General features: G+C 54.1%; 1 protein-coding gene across 4 annotated transcripts in view; it reads right to left on the bottom strand.

The window, feature by feature from the left end:
• Positions 1 to 2178: 2178 nt before the first annotated feature.
• GRB10 (growth factor receptor bound protein 10) overlaps positions 2179 to 17832 on the bottom strand; it is a 169265-nt gene continuing 153611 nt past the window's right edge. For all 4 annotated transcript variants that reach the window (XM_045089549.1, XM_045089547.1, XM_045089545.1 and 1 more), the window contains 6 exons: positions 14114 to 14191; positions 13329 to 13445; positions 12498 to 12564; positions 12220 to 12307; positions 3865 to 3958; positions 2179 to 2694 (listed from right to left, as the gene is read on the bottom strand). In XM_045089549.1, the coding sequence (XP_044945484.1) occupies positions 2548 to 2694; positions 3865 to 3958; positions 12220 to 12307; positions 12498 to 12564; positions 13329 to 13445; positions 14114 to 14191 (591 nt within the window). In that variant the 3' untranslated portion in view covers positions 2179 to 2547. The remainder of the gene's footprint in view (positions 2695 to 3864; positions 3959 to 12219; positions 12308 to 12497; positions 12565 to 13328; positions 13446 to 14113; positions 14192 to 17832) is intronic.

The raw sequence follows: 17832 nt of genomic DNA, 5'->3' as shown, positions 1-17832 counted from the left end.
CAAAGCATGTGGAATAAAGGTTTTGTCTCGTGATACCTTCAGCATTCCCTAATACCGTCCACACGTCCGCTGCGTCACCGGCACCGAGAACTCGCCCGGGGACTTCATGAACCCCCAGCGAGCAGGTCCTGCCCCGGACAGCTGCCTCAGTTGGTCAGACTGTCAGGCATTAAGTGCACAAAAGAGAAGACAAAGCAGCTAGACTGAGGCACGCATTTCTTCAAGGTTTAGTGAACAAAACAATGTTCTGGAACTCGAAGATACCAGAGATCACCCATTTCAACTCCAGTACCCAAAGGGCTGGGTATTTCCAACCAAGTCCAGGCTGCTATGTGGGGTTTTCCTTTGAGAAAAGAAAATCACAGGCGAGAGAGAGAGAAAGAGAGAGAGAGAGTCAACAGGCTCCAAAATGACCCTGAGCTGTTCCGTTTACATTCATGTCATTTTAAATACAAAAATAAAAGCCAACCATCCTTCTGCCCCTGGTTGGTCAGGCCAGGCGCCCATATCCTCGAGGGACAGGCTGCTTCTGGTGGAATCCCAGCCACCAGGCCCAGGGGCTCCCACCCTGCACCCAGCATCTCACCGCGGCCAGGAAGGTACCGAAGATGTCGTCAACCCAGCGACACAATGGCCGTGAGTCAGGGTCCGGCTTTCCCGCTCCTCTTAAATAAAATGCATGTTTACAAGCACGAGATGCCGTGGAGGCTGGCCATCCAGCGGAGAGGGGCGGGAGAGCCTCATCCTCCAGGTCTACACACAGGGAAAGAGAGATCGCCACATTGCTCTCTGGTTCTACTTCCAATCAGTGGAGAGAAAAATGTGTAACAGGAACCGAAGACCGGCTCCAATGGGCAGCGCCCTTGCGGCCGGCAGCCAGGCAGGACCTGGGGGTTGGCTGACCTGCAAGGGCCTGAGATAACCGGCAACAAAACCAAGAAAACGCGATGGAACATCTACGGCTAAAAACGTTTTACTAAAACTTCTGCATTTGCATTAAGTAGACATTTCATGGAGAACGAGCAGAGTGAGGCCCGTAAACTATAATACAGCGTTTCTACACCCTGGAGGTCCCAGAGCACAGCAGTGCCACCGGCGAAGGTCCTATGGGTCCCACCAGGGTACACGCTCACTGGGGGCACGGCAGTGGGGCAGAGGCAGGCACCTGGGGTGCCAGTCCCACATGGTGACTCAACTCTCAGGCCCGTCAGGGGAGACCTTTCTGCTTTGCAGAGACCGCAGGTAAAGCCGCGGACCCTGTCACACCTGGTGACTCAGCTACAGGGACGGGGTTGGGGGGGCAGTCCAGTCACTGTGTGACTCAGTCCCCCATGGGGGAAGCAGGGCTGTGTTGACCAGACTCTTCTGAGCTCCAGCCCGCCAAGGGGGGCCTCCGCCTGGGCCGTTTCATGGGGCTTTTCAGCAGGACAGAGGTCATCGAGTGAGGACCTGTCCATGCCAGGCAGCAGACGTGCCCTTTTCTATGTTCACGTCTTTGTCACCATGGAAACCCTCGAGCCACCGTGTCTGGCAGTCAAGCAGGTGCCATTTTTCTTTTTGATCCTTTAACCCGTGGAGGGAAGATGGCCAGGAAAGAGCCTGAGCTGCTGTGGGGGGTGGGGAGTAAGGCAGAGATCATTCTAGAACAAGCTGAGAGGGGGCGGTGGACACTGGGTGCTGGGGCGGGGGGCGTCCCAGGGACGCTCCCCTTGTCCACTAGAGGCGAGGCCACTCAGCCAGGCCGTGCAATGGGCCGGCAAGCTTTCCAGAGCACCCAGGCCTCCTGAACTGTGAAGGACACACATGTAACAGGTGTAGGGGGCATCTGTGCACACGGGAGTGACGAACAGATGGGGGTGCCCGACTGCGTCCACACCAGGGGCCCAATACCTACTACGGGTAACACCTGTGTCTTTAAAACAAAACAAAACAAAAAACTCTTCAAGTATTCTGGGGAGAGCTGGGGTGGTTTGTTACCTGGGAGCGGATCCGCCTCTGGTCACCTGCACAGGGTGGGGACCTGGAAACACCTGGGGGCCTGGATTCGGTCTCTGGAGTCTGTTCCTCCCCACGGCCCCCGCGTCCCGCGTGCACGGAGGAGCCATACCCCCTCCTACCGGGGCCGAGGGCAATATTGAAAACAAAGAAGGAGTGCAAAAAGTGATCGATACAAAAAAGTAAACATATCAGTTTTAATTGTCAAGATTATTCCAGGGCAAGAGTTCATTTCCAATTACGTGTCTCTGGTTCTCGCTCCTACGTGGCCCAGCCAAGACGATCCGTCCAGATTTCTGCCTCCCGTTCGCGGTTGCATTCTCCTGCCTCCCCGACCTGTTCGGCATTTGGGGCGGGGGGAAGGCAGCCCCGTCAGATCCACAGCAGCTAACTGTTGGGGGAGTACAACCCCGAGTCCCTCCTGGCAGGTGGGCCCCGACGGACCCCGCTCCCCGGGGTGCAGAACAGACGGGTGCTCTCGGCGATGCACAACCCCCCGGCCCTGTTCCAGTGTCAGCTTGCTCCCGTCCTCAGCCAAGAGTGAGTGTGAGGTCATAAGGCCACTCGGATGCAGTGGTGCTTGAGTTTGCAAGGTAGGACGCCTTTGTTGAGCTGGTAAAAGTCCACGAGCTGGATCAGGTCAGAGAATCTGGTGTTCCCGTCGTCAAGGCTGAAGAACATCTGCCCGTCATCCTCGCACTAGAAGGACACAAGGACATGCGCCGAGTTAGGGGTCTCACGCTTGGGGACGAAGAGTGCGACTATGGGGTCACTGCAAGGGATCAGTGAGGGCAGGAACCAGCAGTGCTTTCCCAGGTCCTGCCATGGTGGGTGTCAGGTAGCCATTTCCATCAACATGGAGGGACCGCATGGTACCTTCCAGAAGCAGCAACCTTCCTAAGGCTGGTCTGACCAGAGAGAGTTAAGGACTGCACTGTGGTGGGAACGTGTATGTACAGAGAGGCAGTCTGAAACCTCTCCTGATTAATAACTCAGAACTGCTTCTAGACTCCAAAACACAGCTGAAGGCACGAGTACACCCCATTTTCAAGATTTTTGGCTTTCAAGTCTGTAGCGACTATCCCTAGGAGGCTTCCAGAATCTGGGGTTATCGGGGAGAATGGCATTACCCACTCCACCCGCCAAATAACAGGTTTTCTTTGATTTGAGGCTAAGACAATGAGAGATAATGTCAGGCGGGGTCAGACAGAGCCAACAGGGAAGGAAGCACTGCTCCTCGGGCGACGAGTCCCAGGCTGGCTCCGAAGGTTCTGTGCCATGAGGGCAGCCTGGCCCCCGGCACACCACCAAATGCCTTTGCCCTTCCGCTGTCTCATGGCAGAGCAAGAGCATCATCGGGACGCGGCAGGAAGGCTCCCGGAAAGCTAACAGGACTCCCCTGTGATCCTCCCACTCCCATCCCTGAGGGACTCCCGAGACGCTGAAGTCCTGGGCTCAAGCAAGCTTCAGACCCGCCAGATGTGGGCCTCCCAGAGCTTTCTTTGCTACTGGACAGAGTGGATCTCTGAGCGGAAAAGACCTCACCATCCTCTTTGGGCAGAACATGGCCTGGGTTGGGGCCCCACAGGAAAGAGTTTAGGAACGTTATGACCTGTAGACTTCATAACTTAAGAATGTGAAACATCTGATGTCAATTCCGTATATGTTACTCCTCAGCTGATGACTTCTGGGAGGTGTGTTCCCAATTTCAAAAAACAAACCTATCGGGGGACTCAGAGAAGCATCTCTCTGGTCAGCTTGGACCTGATATTTAACGACCTGCAGGTCTGGTTAGTTTGGGGTTTGAAAATTGCCTTTGGAACCAACCCAGGAAACAACAAGGCTCAGTGAGAAGTTTTCCATACTTACAGGTAAGATCTGGAAATTTTTAATTTTCTGATGATGACAGAGCGTGAGCACAAAAGCCTTTGGATTGCTCTGGCTGTCTCGGAGGAGAAAAAGCCTGGGGATGGAAAAAATCAGCTGATTGTACACTTTCAAAAATCCAGACCTGGGATGTGGGCTTGTATCTTTGCACATGGGTGCGCGCACACACACATGCACACGTTGCCCCACTCCTGAGGGTAAGAGAGCCTTGCAGATGGTACAGTTCAGGATGCCTGAGGACGGGCTTTTGAATGTTATCCTCCAATGAAAGCATGCTAGCACCATGGCTGGGCAGGTGTACCACTGCAGCTAGAACGACATGTGCCGGAAAGTCATGAAGTTCAAAGTTCAAAGGGCCACGAGCCAGGATACAGCATTGTAGTAATATCAGACCCTACAGATTATAACCCAGAGAATAAAACAGGAATCCGAGAGTACCTTCCAATACTGTAATAAATGAGCAAGTAAATTAAGAGAGGAGGAGAAGGAGCTCTTCCTTAAAGCGGAAGGGAAGCTAAATAAGCAGGAAGAAATTATGAGCCCGACACTATCTGGCCACAACCACAGGTTCCCACTGATGAAGGACAAGGTCGTCAACACGTGCAAACATCAGCAGGTGGAATTTGATGAGAAACAGAATTTTCGTTATCCAACCACCAACCCCCAGCACTTGTTGATACAAAGGGAAACACAGCGACTGTCCATTAGAGGAACCCGCTGGTACTGTCACCACTGAGTATCCAAGGCAACACCGCCAGCAACGAGACACCGACTCTGCCCAGCCAGCGGGGACCCTGTGTCTCCTCCTGCAAAGTGGTGACCGGGCTGAGCCCCAGAGCACCCGGAGGCACCCAAGCCGAGACGCACTCTGTAAGAACCAGCTTCTTCCTGTGACACGTGTCCAGGAAGGACAGAGGCTAACGAGATGCGCCCCCAAAGGAGCATTTAGAATTACGACGTTTTTGTTCCCTGTGAAGGATGTGAGAGGAACCACTGGCAAAACCGGACCAAGTGTGTAGGAGCTACGTGGATGTTTACTTCCCAATATTCAAAACAAGGTTTTATCTTTCTATTTTATCTATTTGATAAAGAGAGAAGGAGACAGAGAACACAAGCAGGGGGAGTGGCAGGCAGAGGGAGAAGCAGCCACCCCACTGAGCAGGGAGGCAGATGCAGGCTTCAATCCTGGGACCCCAGGATCAGGACCAAGCTGAAGGCAGATGCTTACCTGACTAAGTAAGTCAGTACCCAGGTGCCCCTACTTCCCAAGTTTTACAAGAGTACTGTGGTTAAATAGAAGACAAGTGCTTGTTCTTACAAATTTTCTACCAAAATAAGCAGGATCCAAGAAACATCATGCTATCTGGAACTTACCTTCCAAAGGGTTCGGACAGAAAGGGCAGGGAGGGAGGCTATGATAAAGCAGACGGGCCACGGGACTGGCAGCTGGTGTATCGGAGAAAACGCACACAGGAGGTCACTGTAAGACGCTGGCAACTTTCCCACGACACCAATTTATTTTAGGATAAAAAATACATAAAAATCCCAGTAGCACAAAGAAGTAGAAATCTTTGCTTTTCCACAAGCACACCTGGTGTTCGTTCCTGTACCCTAGGAAGGAGGAAAGAAGAGCCCTAATGCCAGAATCCAGGTGACAAAGAGCCTGGACTCTACTATTAGGACGGAAACTAGATAAATGGGATGGCAAAATCCTGTGTTAAAAAGGCAGAAAGGTATTCTATTTTACTACAGGACTTCTCGGAGCCTTTAAATGGGACTATCCACCATGGGCCCCGTGAGACTGGAGCACTGGGTTTTGCACTCTCGTGTGACCACACACCCCTTATTCCAGTGTTCCCAGGAGACATATTCTTCCAAATTTCTTCTGGGAGACCAGCGTCCCATGACTCGTGGGGTGGGCGGTCAGTGCTAAGAATTGCTGGCCCTGCGTGGAGGGTTAGGTGGGGGGCGTCTGCCATGCAGAACCCTGAGAGGCCGGGGGGTCTTCCCCCTCTCTGGAGGAACACGCCTCGGTTGTCCACCTCAAAGATCTGCCTTATGGGCTATTTCATTCCAAAGAAGCCACCATCCCAGCAAAAAACCCGGGAACTTCCTGGATGCCGGGCTGCCCGACAGGAAAAGCTGGTCTGTCCCTCGCTCTCCTGTCAGCTTAGTTAGCTCCCAGGCACTTCCTGCTGCAGACAGGTGCACCGTGGTGGAACGTGGCCCTGGAGCGGCCTGGGAAGCAGGCAGGCACTGCCCCACACCTTCCACCTGGGGCAGGACCCTGGAAAGTGCTGAGGCTTCTCCAAATGCTTGGGATTTATAGCTTGTGCCCAGTGGCTGTGTGTCTGCAACCATTATTAACTCAGAGGAACCTGTGGTCTGAAAAGCATGTGGCTCTGGAGTCTGTGGGATTCCCAGGCCTGTCACGGATCAGCTCCGTGACTGGCCTGTTCTGCCTCGGGCTGCATGGGACGCTCGACCTACAGGAGCCCAGGAAGCCAGTGATTGCCAACCACAAACCGCAGAGCCCTGCTAGTAGCCCAAGGGACCTCTGCAAGGACAGGTCCCAGGACTACGTGGCAGGCAACGCGGCCAGGTCAAGAAATCTGGAACAGAGGGATGCCTGGCAGCTCAGTTGGTTAAGCAGCTGCCTTTAGCTCAGGTCATGATCCCAGGATGCTGGGATTGAGCCCCCTGTCGGGCTCCCTGCTCAGCGGGAAGCCTGCTTCTCCCTCTGCCCCTCACCCAGCTCTTCTGCTCTCTCTCTCTCTCTGACAAATAAATAAATAAAAATCTTTGGGGAAAAAAAAATGAAAAAAAAAAAAAAAAAAGAAATCTGGAACCCAGCACAGGACGGAAAGCGGTGAGGACCACATAGTAGGGGGATCTTGCAAATGTGCCCCCTGGTGGGCTCCTGAAGCAGAGCGAGGCCTGTGCTGGGGGCTGGGGTGTGGGGGGTGGGGGTTGGGGGGGGGGGGGGGGGTGGCGGTTGCTGACAGCAGTCCTCGGGACAACCCAGCTCAGGGTCATAAGTGAAGCTCTGAGCGCTTGGCAACTCCTTTAGTCTCCACCATGACCTTGTCATGGTTCTCGTTTCAAGATGAGGGCAGTGGGCACGGAGAAGTTAAGCCAGGTCCCCAGAGGCTAGCAGCCAGCCTTAGGCACAGAGGAATCCCGGCTTCTAGGATCAACAGGGCCTCGGGTAAGATCGGAGGAGGCATGTATAGACGGTTCCTTCATGGCTGCTGAGCGCTGTTATGGTGCTGATGGGGGCACTGTGTCAGCCCTGGGACAGGACCCCTGCCCCCTAACATGGGGGTCCGTGGGGAGCTGCAAACAACTCAAATCTGGACAGAGAAGTTCCCTCCCCCACAGGGGAGGACTGGCGTGCTCCTCGGGGCTCACCAACAGCACAGAGCTAGAGACTGGGGGCCCAAGAGGGGTGGGCGGGGGCGGGGCCGGGCCCAGTGTGAGCAGGGCCAGGGTAGAGAGGGCGGGGGACAGAGCCGAAATGCAGCAGGAGAAGAAGTGAGCCACCAGTGGGCACTCAGCAGAGGCCACGGCGCTAGATCTGCCCTTGCAAGAATCCTTCTCCAGGTTGTGGGCTGGCTGTGGGCGGCAGGAGGGAAAGGATGAGGGCGCCTGGACCCCGGGGGTTTCAAAGACCCCTCCCCACCGTGTGGGTGCCAGGCTCCCTAGTCTCCTTCCAGCCCCTCTTCCTAACTCCCTGTGTCTTTGAGGTTAAGGCTGACTTTCAGTCATTTTCTCCACGTTGCTGGACTCTCTAAATCGTCTTCTTTTCATTATCTCTGCAGGGATCAGTCAAGATTAGGAATTGATTATTTCATTTACCTTGTTTTCCCAACACATTTCCTGCCTAAGCGCCCAGCAATTAATGGAAGTCTAGCCTCACGGTGATGACATCTGAATGGGTCCCATTATCCTGACCCTTGTTTTGACCAGCCTGACACCAGGGCTGAAGATTACACTGGAGAGAAAGCCCGGCTTATTAACGGGGCAGATGCCAGGGGGCCGGCCGGTCTGTGGGAGGAAATTTGACAGGGATGCTCATCCTTGTCTGTGGGCCTGAACGGACAGAGACCTTGCTGACAAGGACTCTAGGAAATGGTGAAAAGACCAACACGTTTTATTTTTTTAAACAGGCACTAACATGGGGCACCTCGGGGCTCCGTCGGAGAAGCACCTGCCTTCAGCTCAGGTCCTGATCTCGGGTCCTGGGATCAAGCCCCACATCGGGCTCCCTGCTCCACTCCGTTGGGAGTCGGCTTCTCCTTCTCCCTCTGCCCCTACACCCCGGCTCGTGCTTGCTCTGTCTCTCAAATAAACAAAATCTTAAAAAACAAAACAGAACAGGTACAGACGCACAATGTCATGGCCCGAGTGTGAAAGGACCATACGGCTCCCACACACAGGGGCAGCCCTTTAAAGGCAGAGTGGGCCTGGCTGGGAATCACAGGGGAGTGTCCTCAGATCACACATGTCCCCACATGGCCTCTGAGGTTCCATCCACCGTGATCCAGAGGGACACAGGTGCCACGTTGCCTGGGGCCCCGGGAGGGACACGAGTGGTCATGACGCCAGCCCATCCCCTCTGGAACCTTCACTTTTATGGCATCTGATGCCCCCTGGCAAGTGAACCACTGGGCTTCCTTGGAATGAATCCAACAGCCAGTGTGGTGACCTCATCAGAGGAAAGCCCGGGAACCTACATAACCCTGCACGCAAACGCTGTCACTGTTTGGTTTCCCTCTCCTTAGACGGGCCAGACCCTTCAGAGGTGCATAGGGGAGGAGGACTCACTTCTAATGCTTTAAAAAGGGGGCTGTTGCTGGATAAGGGTGACTTTTCAAATCAGTAGTTTTGGAACAATGTGACAGCCGCACAGGGAAAACAAATAGGACTGGTTCTTTACACAGCATCTCAGCATAAATACATTCTGAATGTATCTGGGATCTAGACAAACAAAAAGGAACACTGGGAGCGAAAAGTTGGGAGAAAAAGACTGAAGGGAAGAAGAGAAACAACAGGGATCCCTGAGAACAGGAGCAAACTCCTTTACGGAGCAGCCAAAACCAACACGGCAAGGGCCCGAAAATACAGGCGGAAAAGGGACACAAATGATAAAGACAACTACATAAAATTGGCATCAAAAAGCCTGTACGGGGCGCCTGGGTGGCTCAGTGGGCTAAGCCTCTGCCTTCGGCTCAGGTCATGATCCCAGGGTCCTGGGATGGAGCCCCACTTCGGGCTCTCCGCTCAGCAGGGAGTCTGCTTCCTCCTCTCTCTCTGCCTGCCTCTCTGTCTACTTGTGATCTCTCTCTCTGTCAAATAAATAAATAAAATCTTTAAAAAAAAAAAAAAGCCTGCACAACCCAAACCTAATAGAAAACAGACACGAGCCACATGCGAAGTCCAAAGCGGCACAACGATGTGAGAGAGAACATTTGCAGAAAACAGACGGAGAACGCTGGGAGAAGATACAAACGGTTTCCAGACGGGAAAAGAGAAGAAATGCCCGAGGAGGGTGCAATCTCTAGTAAGAGACTCGGCCTGGCAACAGAGGAGACAGGTGGACACCCCCTCGCAGCCTGAGGGGCCATGGCATGCCATCGCCCACACAAGTCTAGGCACCACCAGCAGAGACATCAGCTGAACTGAACTATGAGGGGACAGCTCCCCAATGTCCTACCATCAGCCTGGAAACACCAAGCCCGAGACAGGGCAGACCCTCACCATGTGGGTGCACCTGCCACAGCGAGAGGACGCGCAGACCCCATAAAATGGGCCCCCATAGTGGAGGAGGTGTGGGGGGCAGGGGAGAGTCTACAGGGAGCCCGCCCGGTTTCACCCTTCTGATTCTGGAACTGCGGTTGTGTTTTGTAGAACTTAACGAGAAGCATTAAGCCGAAACCCAAGCAGATCCACTGACAAAAATCGAAAGCAAACAGAGACAAATGAACCTCACTGACCACTGAGAGGTTTGCTGCTAGAACCCTGGAGAGGAGCTGGTTTAAACGTGGCTCTTGGACGTGACCTGCCTGGAACACGCCTTCAGGATTACGAGGGCCACAGGACTACTTCCCAGACGTGATGAGACATAGGGAAGTCAGTTTTTACAAATAATTATGTCCTAGTAAGATTTTCGGAGTAAGAGAAGAGAAATACAGTAAAATCAAGGGGAAAAAACCTGTCCTCTTCCGGCCAAGTTTGCAGTATCACTGTGAACCCTGAAAGAGAGGGTTTCAAATTTTTATTTTTCACTGTAGGGAAAAAGAGCCTATGTCCTAGCTCTGTCCCTGGAAAGGGCCCACAGGCTGTGACATCCAGAAGCCACTTTCCACTAGAAAGAGCGAGTTTCCGAAGAGCAACATTCAGGGGAGCCGAATGCTCTCGGGTCACTCTGGGATCCAGCACTGTCCGTGGTGCGTCAGAAGAGCTCAGGAACCGACTTGACCAAGTCCCGTTGGCCAAAGTGAGCATCAAAAATCTGGGTAGCTCAGTGGTTAAGCCGCTGCCTTCGGCTTGGGTCATGATCCCAGGGTCCTGGGATCGAGCCTGCATCGGGCGCTCTGCTCAGTGCTCTCTGCCTGCTTCCTCCTCTCTCTCTCTGCCTGCCTCTCTGCCTACTTGTGATCTCTGTCTGTCAAATAAATAAAATCTTTAAAACAAACAAACAAAAAACAGCAAGTTTTGACTGAAAGAAATCCAGTGTTTAGGAATCTGCGGACATAGTCCCAGTTTAGGCAAGCAGCAGCTCCTCTGTCACCGCGGGAAGGTGGCGGGGCCGAACCATCTTCTCCAAACTGACCCCCTCACTTGAGGGAAAAGTCACGAGCTCAGCCACCTTTGCAGCCAGCGACTCACCCACTGCTTCAGCAACAGACAAGCCAACGAGAGGAAGAGAAGGAAGCAGAGGGACACCGTCCTATCTGAGGAGGCGTGAGACCCACCAGCCAAATGCCATTCGTCAGCCCCTATTTGAACCAACTCAGTTTCAAGGATTTTTTTTTTCTTTTTGCAGCAATTAGGGAAATTTGAACCCAGACTGGATTTTAGAGGACATTAAGGAATCATGTCAAAATACAAGGCTCTTTATGTTTTAGAGACACACTATGTTTACTGGTAAAATATAGAATGTCTGCAATTTATTTTAAAATATTCAAGAGGGCAGGATACCTGGGGGGCTCTGTCGTTTAAGCGCCTGCCTTCAGCTCAGGTCATGGTCCCAGGGTCCTGGAATCGAGCCCGCCATCGGGCTCCCTGCTCAGCGGGCGGTCTGCTCTCCGTCTCCCTCTGCCTGCCCCTCCCCCTGCTTGAATGTGTGTACTCACTCTCTCCCTTTCTCTCTCTCTCAAATAAATAAATAAAATCTTTAAAAAAATAAAAAAATAAACTCCTCCAGGAGAGGGAAGGCGGAGCGGGGAGGAGCCAATCGTGCAGGAAGGGACACAGACATACTAAAATGAGCAAACCATCCAAACCAGACAAGGACCACATGGGGACTCACTATCTTCTTCTCTCCTGGGTAAGTTTTTAAAATGTCTATAGGAAAACTTCTAACATATGAAGGGAGGCGGGGAGGCAGAGGGTACCTCCTGCTGGGAGTTGGAGGGAGGACACAGGTGCACATCCAGGGCGCTGGGCAGTTCCTCCACTGGCCAGGAGAGCAAGGCTATAGGGCTCTGCATCGGCCAGTGGGATAGTAGCCCTGAGAAGGGCCTGTGCTTCGGGCTTTGACCTCTGTCACTCCTGGGACCCACGATGGCCACAGAGCGAGTGTCCCCAGGCTAGCCTGCTGGCACACACACCCAGTCGCCCCATCTCCACAGCCAACACCAACACCAGCTGTCAGACCCGGAAGGAAGGCCGACCCGCCCCCAGGACAGCTGGCCCAGGTGAGGAGGACCCCCCGCCCCCACCAGATCCGACTGTGAGAAATGATCCAGCTCTGTGGCTTGAAGCCTTGAAGGCTTTGGGGTTGTTTGTTCTCAGCAAAAGCCACCTGATCAAATGTAAATAAAAACATTGTTCTTTCGTTTGCCCCTGCCCTGCGAATGAAAAACCGAATGAAAAACTGGCTTGTGCTCTTGGTCCGTCCATCTGATGTGCACCAAAGAGGCAGAAGTTGGGAACAGGCGGGTTACGATCTTCCTATGGCCGCCGGCCCCCCGCTGACCCTGAGCCACATACTCCCCTCTTCCAACTGAGGCTGGAGCGACTGCCGCCACCCAGGATCTCAGAAACCAGACAGAGGGTGCAGCCGGCACAGCAGGGGTTAGGAGCCCGCTCCCCAGGCCACCACCTCCTTACCCGTCCACCAGCCCCTGCTGCTTGATGATCCGGTGGGACTCCTCCCTGGAGATCCTGCCGTGGAACCAGTGCTGCGTCCTGTGAATCACTGCGGGAGGGAAGAGGGAAGGAGGGGACTGGCTTCCCTGAAGGCACAGCAAACCGGCCATCAGCACCAGCCCTGGCTCCCACGGCTACACCTCTCCTAGCGAACGCTGGGCCCGGGGGCCAGGGGAAGCTCCGGGAGGGATGGGGGCCACCCTTTGGACCCAAGGATCAGGCCGCCAAAAGGCGCTTACCTGTACTTAGGGTGGAAGGGTGGAGGGGGCTCTGGCTGCCTGGGATGTTCATCCGTGTGCTTCGCTTCTGCAGAAGGAATGCCCACGTCAGCGCCGACAGAGCAGACCGGCGCGGCCCGCCACTGCCGGGGACGCACCCGTGCGGGCAGGCCCGGCCCGGATGTGGGGCCCTCGACTGTGGAGATACCGCCTCCCCAGCCGGCCACATCTGGCCACGGGCGTGAAAACAGAAGCATCCTGAGGAATCCCCACAGCCCCAGGACTGAAGCACACAGTGAAACTCCAGGACATTCTGGGAGAAAAGCACGAGCTTCTGCACGGGAAACACGGGCCTACAGAGACCCCGGGCCGTGGGGACGTTCTTTTCCAACACGCTCTGAGGCGGAGGTTCAGGGAACTCTCTGAGCCAGCGGGCTCACGTTTTGTACATTGTCTGTAAATCTCAGAGAATTTGAAATCTGGGGACACTCTCCCCATGGGGAGGTCAGGAGGAGGAGCCTCCAAGGGAAGAGACTGTCCGAGGCCCTGAAGCTGATCGAGCCATGGTGTGAGCGCCGCCCAGCCGTGTCAGGGTGGGAGGGCTCCGGGCTGTCCACACACGGCCGCTGACCACCCGTAGCAGGGGCAGCTCTGTGCTGGAGCCATGAGGTCAGAGGGCTCTGCTCCTCCCCCTGGGAACATGGAGGAACCCCAGCTGAGACTGTGATGCCACCTCTCCTCCCGGCACCTTGTCCCCGCAACGGCACCCACAGGGCCGTTCTTCCGGGAGGCCAGCAGGGGGCAGGGGCACTATCCATGAGGGGGCCTGTCCACGGGACGGCCTGGCCTTACCCTCCAGGCATGGCCTTCCTCCAGGGCCGCACTCTGGGCTTCAGCCGGGTTCTCGATCACTCTTCCTGTTTGCCCAGAAAAATCCATTGCCACAAGGGAGTTCTCCGAGACGCTGCGCTGGAAGGTAAGGCCACAAGTTCTTAAAACGCAGGGAACCAGGCCAGCGATGGCTGGGGAAGGGTGACGGAACATCCTGACCCACACTCTAAAGCTCAGGTGGAAATTCTGTGGCAGGAGGGCCCTTGACCTAGAGGTGGCTTTGGTTTCTCTGGAGGGGAATAAGAAACGCTCCAGTCCCCTCACTGCACCCAAACCCCACTGAAGGCCACGGGGTGCCGTAGGACTGGGGTGGTGGGCAGCCACCAAGTCCCTTCCCCAGGGGCTCAGTTCTGGGCAACACATGGACCCTCCCTGTGCACACCCGGCCCCTCCCAGAAATGGGCCTGGGGGAGCCAAAGGGTCAAGGTTTGGAGAGGACGAAGTGTTCCTCCACCTTTGGGAAATAGAGGACATCCTGAGGACAAGGACACTCCCAGCTCTAATTCCCATGAGGGGAAGCTTCAGGGTCACCCATGGCCATAGTGCCACGGCTGCCCCCGGTAAGAGCAAGACATGGCTGGTGACAGTCCCCGAGTTCCTAAACAGAGCCACCATCCTGACCAGTACAGGACCTGACCCCAGCAGTCACACCGCCGGCCAGACAAACCCATCTCCCCGGAAACAACCTGCGCTCAGCCGCGATGCTGGGAAGGGGCCCGCCTTCTGGACGCCGCAGAGGCACTCACCACCGGAGTGCAGAAGGAGGGGAGCAAGGCCTTCCGCGAGGGCGGGATCCTGAAGTTCTGGTACAGCAGCATTCCGTACTGCAGGGGGAAGGCCAGAGTCAGCCGCCGGGGCCCCTGGAGCCCCACAAGCCCTAGAAGGTGGCAGACCCGTGCAGGGAAGGACCACACAAAGTACGGAACAGGGAGCGACCCCAGCCGCCGCTGTGGGCGCACAGCCAGGCCCCTGCACGCCTGTCTCCTGTGGACAGGAGCGGCTTACTGGCTCTCTCATGCTGGCAGGGGGCAAGGGAGAAGCAGGCAGTGACGATGTAATAATAAGATTGAGGGGCGCCTGGGGGTTCGGTTGGTTAAGCATCTGCCTTCAGCTGGGGCATGATCCCAGGGTCCTGGGATGGTGTTTTCCATCCTCGGGCTCTTTGCTCAGTGGGGAGCCTGCTTCTCCCTCTGCTTCTGCTCCTCCCCCTGCTCATGCTTTCTCTCTCTCTCAAATAAATTTAAAAAATCTTAAAAAAAAAAAAAAAAAGTCTAGCTCCACAGTTAACCTTAGTGAATGCTGCTATGGGCCAGGTACACTTCCAAGAGCTTCATTTCATTTTACTCCTCTCCACGTCAGGAAACGCGTCCAAGTACAAATAATAGATGCAGCAGGGAAGTGAGGCTGGTCACTCAGGATCATGGTAAAGTAAGGGCTCTGGGTTCGAACACACACAGCCTGCCCCTCCCCACCCCCTACGGTCCATGCTTCCTGGGGCCAGGCAATAAGCAGAGTCCCGCTCGCCTGTAACCGCCCGCCTGCACCCCGGTCCCCCGCTTGCCTACATGGGAAAGGAAGACAGTCGGGCAAGGAGACGCAGTTATCAAGAGGTAGCTCATCTCCAGCTTCAACCCCACAGGATGTCCTCTGGTGTCTGGAACAGTACCAGAAGGTCCACCACGCAGGTGCTGGTGCTCCGAGAATATGGGGGACAGGCCGCGAGAAGTACTCAAGGGCTGCCGGCCAAGCATGTTCCAGAACGGATAGAAAGATGAAAGGCTGTAGGATCTCGGGGCAGGCTACCAGGGAGAAACCCACGTCCCCACCCATCCCAGCACGACTGCGGAGACAGAGCGACAAACCCAAGCAGCGAAGAGCGCATGTCACGGTCACCGGAGCCACAAGTGGAAGGCGGCTGAGTTCCACGGACGCGCAGAGAGAAGGCAGTGGAACGGGGTGCAGAGGGCGGCGGGGGGTGGAAGGCACCCCCCGGGCTGTGGACAGTTCCCTCGACAGTGGAGGTGAGACAGCATGACGGCAAACGAACCCATCTCGGGCGACGGCGGCCGCGCCAGCAGACCCACGCTGGAAGAACTGGGCATGCCTCTGGTCCCCGAAAGGGGCGCAAACCCAGGAAAGGGTGGGTGTAGATGAACAGGAGTCCCAATTAACGACACGGGCTCTTCTAAGTCTTAAGAGGCTTAAGACATGGGAAGAACTGAAATCTAAGATGAGATACGGAGAAGAGCCTCACCCCTTCGCAGCCACGGTGGGGACAGCCGGGCACGCTGGGGTCCAGCGAGGGGAAGATCGTGCCAAGACAGCCAGGAAAGAGAGAAGGAGGGAGAAAAACAATGTGGACAGAGGTTAAAAATAGAAATAAAACTAACGGATGGGTCTCCCCTGCCCCCACCCCCCAAAAACAATTTAAATGGGGAAAGAGATGAACACAGGCTGATGGCGCAAACGGAAAAGAAACAGCAAATGGCAGACGTAAGCACCGACGTTCCTGAGAAGCGGTGGAAGGACACCTTTCCCAACAAACCCGCCAACGAGAACGTCAAGATGACCAGAGGAGAAAGTCTGATCGCACGGTGGTCAGAGACGAGGACCCGCAAAGGCAGAAACGCAGCAGGGAGGAGAAAAATCGTGCAGACGAGGGCGCCTGGGTGGCTCAGTGGGTTAAGCCGCTGCCTTGGGCTCAGGTCAAGATCTCAGGGTCCTGGGATCCTGCTCTGCGGGGAGCCTGCTTCCTCCTCTCTGCCTGCCTCTCTGCCTACTTGTGATCTCTGTCTGTCAAATAAATAAATAAAATCTTAAAAAAAAAAAAATCGTGCAGACACAGACATACCCACAGTAACGTCGGGGGAGGGGTGAGGCGTCGGGGCGGGTGTCCCTGATGCAGGTAACAGCAGATTTCAGAAGGACCAAAGAATCGATGTCAAACAGACATATGTGTTCTTTTTGATTTTATTTATTTACTTGACAGAGAGAGAGAGCGCACACGCAGGGGCCCAGAGACGTAAGTATTCCAAACTTGTGTGACCTAACAACACACACCCATACGTGCGTGTGTGCACGTGTGGTCTTCTAAGCAGAAGTGTGTGCGGCATGCGTGCACACAGGTGTGTGTACCAACACTCCGAATCGAATACTTGTACAAACATGACAAACAGTTGAAAACGTAAGGCTCAAAATCAATGGCCTAAGGATCCCTTTCAAAGCATTAAAGAAAATCATCAAATTGAGGCCAAAAAAAGAATAAGAAGGGAAACACACACACCCTCCCTTCAGGACGGCCCAAGACTGCTCCCGGTTCCAATAACTCACTCGGAGGACTCGTCCTTGACCCACGAGCCATCTAACTAGTTTGATTTTAGGCAGGTATCGAACTGTGTTTTATTTGCACTGTAGTCTTGAAATATTATGTCTGCCTTAAGTATTAAAGAAGCTGTCTACTTCCCACAGTTATTTTTTGAAGTTCCATGACTAAGAATTCTCATTTTCCCCACTTACAAGTAAATACTCCAGCCTTCAGAGAGGTAGTTTTATTGGCATAAAATGACAGTTTTCAGATTATTAACCGTCTGTACACGACATACAGTACCAATTCCTTAACAGTATTCTCTTTTTATTTTAGATGAGTGGGTTTTAGAGAAACACGGTCCAATCATTCTTCTTCCTTTACACTTCCTTCCATTGCTTGGGGAAAAAAAAAAACAACAAAACGCGTGGCCATAGAATTATTCGCTCCCATTTTGGGCAAAATGTTTCTTATTTCCTAGTCACATCTGCTTGAATGCAACACTTTCACAAAGAAGACAGATGAGTGACAGCTGATGTCCTGCTCCGGGGTGTAAAGGAACTGAAGAGACGTCCCCACATAAGGGGCATGGCTACGGCTGCAGGTTCAGAGTCAACGTGTGCCACGCGAGCGAACAGCCTCACCACACGCAACAGTGTCTGAGGGGTTAACACCGCCTCGTGAATGACACGCTGTCCCTTTCTCTTGGAATGAAATTAAACATTCAACACTGACGTTCTTAATGACACGCTGTCCCTTTCTCTTGGAATGAAATTAAACATTCAACACTGACGTTCTTAAGCGAGATGGAAGTTTATTTCCCTGTGCAAAGACTGCACAAGGGTTTAGGGTCACCATCCATTACGGGAAGGCTCAGCTCCAGGAATGCAAAGCGAGTACGAGATGCGCTTTCAACCTTGAGGTAGCTACGGTCTTGTAGGAGACGTACAAATAAGCAGCCGTGTCCCTCGGTTATTCACGGAGAGGAAATCTGAGCGGGTTCTGGAGGGACAGTGTAGCCCCAGAAGCAGGACGGGACGCTGACCGACATGTCCACGTGCCTCACAGGTATCACGGTCTGTTACCGTTCGCACCACACAGAACTTAAAATGTTCCTGGAAACTTAGAGAAACTAAAAATGTGGTTGATTTTCTCCTTCTG

The sequence above is a fragment of the Mustela putorius genome, unplaced genomic scaffold (assembly GCF_011764305.1).
Source record: "Mustela putorius furo isolate JIRA1106 unplaced genomic scaffold, ASM1176430v1.1 tig00003845_pilon_pilon_pilon, whole genome shotgun sequence".
Classification (NCBI taxonomy): Eukaryota; Metazoa; Chordata; class Mammalia; order Carnivora; family Mustelidae; genus Mustela; species Mustela putorius.
This window is presented reverse-complemented; position numbering and strand designations above follow the sequence as displayed.